Here is a 2,680-nt window from a genome sequence, read left to right on the forward strand (position 1 = left end):
TCCACGAAAAATATGGTCGGGTTTAGGTATTTTAGCATTGACCCGTTTGACATGGATGAAAAAATTAGGTGACAACATTTAATTGGATATTATACCTCAGATTTGTGTATATACACGCGCTATATTTTTTGTACTGGTTTCAACTTTTATGTTAAAGTGAAACATAAGAAATAGAGTTGGAATGCCAAAATGGAACACATAAAATATAATTGGAGGGTCAAATGAAACAAAATAGAGATAGAGTGCCAAAATGAAAAATAGTACCAAGTTGAATGGGCTGTATATGTATTAGGCCATTTTAGTATAAATAAAGGGGTCCAAAACCTAACCTAGGGGCCATCATCAGATTTTTGTTTAAAAAAACCCTAAAATCTAAAGCACCGTCTCATTATTACAAGGGAACAGCCGCCCCTCAAAAAATCCCTCACTCCCCTCATTTTCTCACTGTCACGCCACCAGCAGACCCACCGGCGACGCTCCTACCCCCATCTCTCTTTATCTCTCATTGTCATTGCCCAAATTACCACCTGGACTGAACCCGTTCTTTTTCCTAAAATTGAAGCTAACTCTTATCAGATCTATTATGGAGAACGCTCGTGTCAATCAGCCTAATGCTGCTCGTCAAGCAAGATTTCCACGTATTAATCAACCAGAACCTAGTGCTGCTCATCAAGCAGGATTTCCGCGTATTAATCAACCAGAACCCAATGCTGCTCGTCAAGCAAGATTTCCACGTATTAATCAACCAGGAGTAGATATTCCTCGGGGGCAAGCTCCAGTTGGTGGTAATTTGGGCAATGACAATGATAATAATGGTCCTGATGAGATTGAGCATATTGTTAATCCTCGTCGTGTTCGACGGAAGGTTCTTATGCAATGTTTCAGAGCCCGATATGACATCACTGGTACTAATCAGCCTAATTATCGGCCAGCTAGTATTGGTGCTATTCATACTCCTGTGTTTTATACACCTGATCTTGGCGGTACGGAGCGAGAGCAGCGTCAAAGGCGGACAAGAGTCTTTTTCTTCGCACATCAGGGACTTAATAATTTTGGTATTAGCGAGATGCAAGTGATTTCACATGCTTGCTCGATGCTGCTTTGTGTTACTCCCAACATGAGGGGGCACATTGAACTGGAGTTCAGGGAGCTCCAGCTGAAGCCACAGGTCAAAACTTTACCTAGCCAGGCAATTACGGCTGATCATAGTCGACTGGGAAGAGGGGCAGAATTACAGTAATTCAAAGATACTTGTCATCTATGCCTGTCTTCTATTAGCCATTTTTAAGTCACCAAATGAGAGGAATTATGAGCTATATATGGCCAAGAGGATTCGAGCAATTTCAGCTAAGGTTGGACATGATCCCGGTGAAAGGATTACAGTTCCATTCAGTCTTGAGGCTGCAAATCGTATCAAGATCAAGCTGGGTTCTTCCAGTTATCTTAAAAAGCAGATCATTTACATGCTTCTTGAGCAGCAGAGGGGGTCTGATCAATTTGCCAATATGTGGAGCTATCTAGTAATGATCCTATCTTGGAACGAGATGCATAACATCAATTTCTGCTACGAAATGTTCGTTAGGACAAGGTCTCCTGTGCTGACAGATTATAGGGTGGCTGCTGACGCTGGGCATCTCTATAATGCTTTATGCAAGATATCTAAATTTGCTTATCCTCAGTTCTTTAAATATCTTGCTCCTTTAGTGGACTTGCATGTCCTGAATAGGAGCCTATTTCCTACTCTCTTTACTGCAGCTGCTATGCTTAAGCTTGATGAACAAGGGTACAATTCAGTTCGGAACTTTCTAACTGCTGGTAATCCTAATGCCCATGAGACTGCTCTAGCTTTAGTTGAGCTTCATAAGAGTGCTATGCGTGAAAACCAACGAAATGTGGCGAATAGGGTCCAAGTTGAACAGCTATATCTTGCTGGAGCCCGACCCAGAGTATGATTTTTAGAATACCGTCCTGCTTATTAAAGTTGAGTAGTGGAATTTTAGTAATGTGTCTTGCTTTCTTAGGATTTGCTTTCAAGTTCCATCTAGGTGTTGATATTACTCGTTATTTTGTTTTTGTTTTTGTTTTTGCTGTTTTTCTTAAAGTGTCGTAAGAATTAGCCGACTTAGAAGATGGATGGTGACGCCCGTATTGCCTTGTTCACCCGGCGCTAGAAAAAAGTCTAACGCACAGCCATTGGAGATTGACGGATGCGGAGCGTGGTGGTTTGTTATGGTCCATTGCAAGGTCCACATCGATATTGCAATATGCTGATGTGGGGTTTATATAGCCTGGGGCTCTCACACCTTAATAACTAGCTTATGGGGTGTAGTTCTCCCGGGATTGTTTCAAAAACGATCTTCTCGTCATAACTCACAAATGTGTTTGACGACTTTTCATATGTTGAAAACTGAGATATCGAAGCTTGCTGCTATCACACTCATTTGGATAATACCTATTCTTATTAAATCACCAAATGAATTAACTGGAATTAAACTAGCCATACCGAGGAGTAAGTCAGTGCTCACAGCATCAAAGCGACAGTTAAGTTTTTGAAAATGCAAATCTATAACACCATAAAAAATTTCAACACGCAAATGATGATAATATGTAACATCAAGAGCTCTACGCTTAGATTTCCCAAGAAAGTAGAGAGCGCCCATCTTTAGAATCGCTATATCAT

The 2,680-nt window shown here is 40.9% G+C and overlaps 1 protein-coding gene across 1 annotated transcript; it reads left to right on the forward strand.

Moving 5' to 3' along the window:
- The first annotated feature begins 1,319 nt into the window (after positions 1 to 1,319).
- LOC107807902 (uncharacterized) lies at positions 1,320 to 2,389 on the forward strand. The gene is made up of 2 exons (XM_016632356.2): positions 1,320 to 1,946; positions 2,103 to 2,389. Exons 1-2 carry the CDS (start codon positions 1,320 to 1,322, stop codon positions 2,115 to 2,117), a joined length of 642 nt encoding a protein of 213 aa, XP_016487842.1. The 3' UTR covers positions 2,118 to 2,389.
- The last annotated feature ends 291 nt before the right edge of the window (positions 2,390 to 2,680 follow it).

Source organism: Nicotiana tabacum, chromosome 18 (assembly GCF_000715075.1).
Source record: "Nicotiana tabacum cultivar K326 chromosome 18, ASM71507v2, whole genome shotgun sequence".
NCBI lineage: Eukaryota > Viridiplantae > Streptophyta > Magnoliopsida > Solanales > Solanaceae > Nicotiana > Nicotiana tabacum.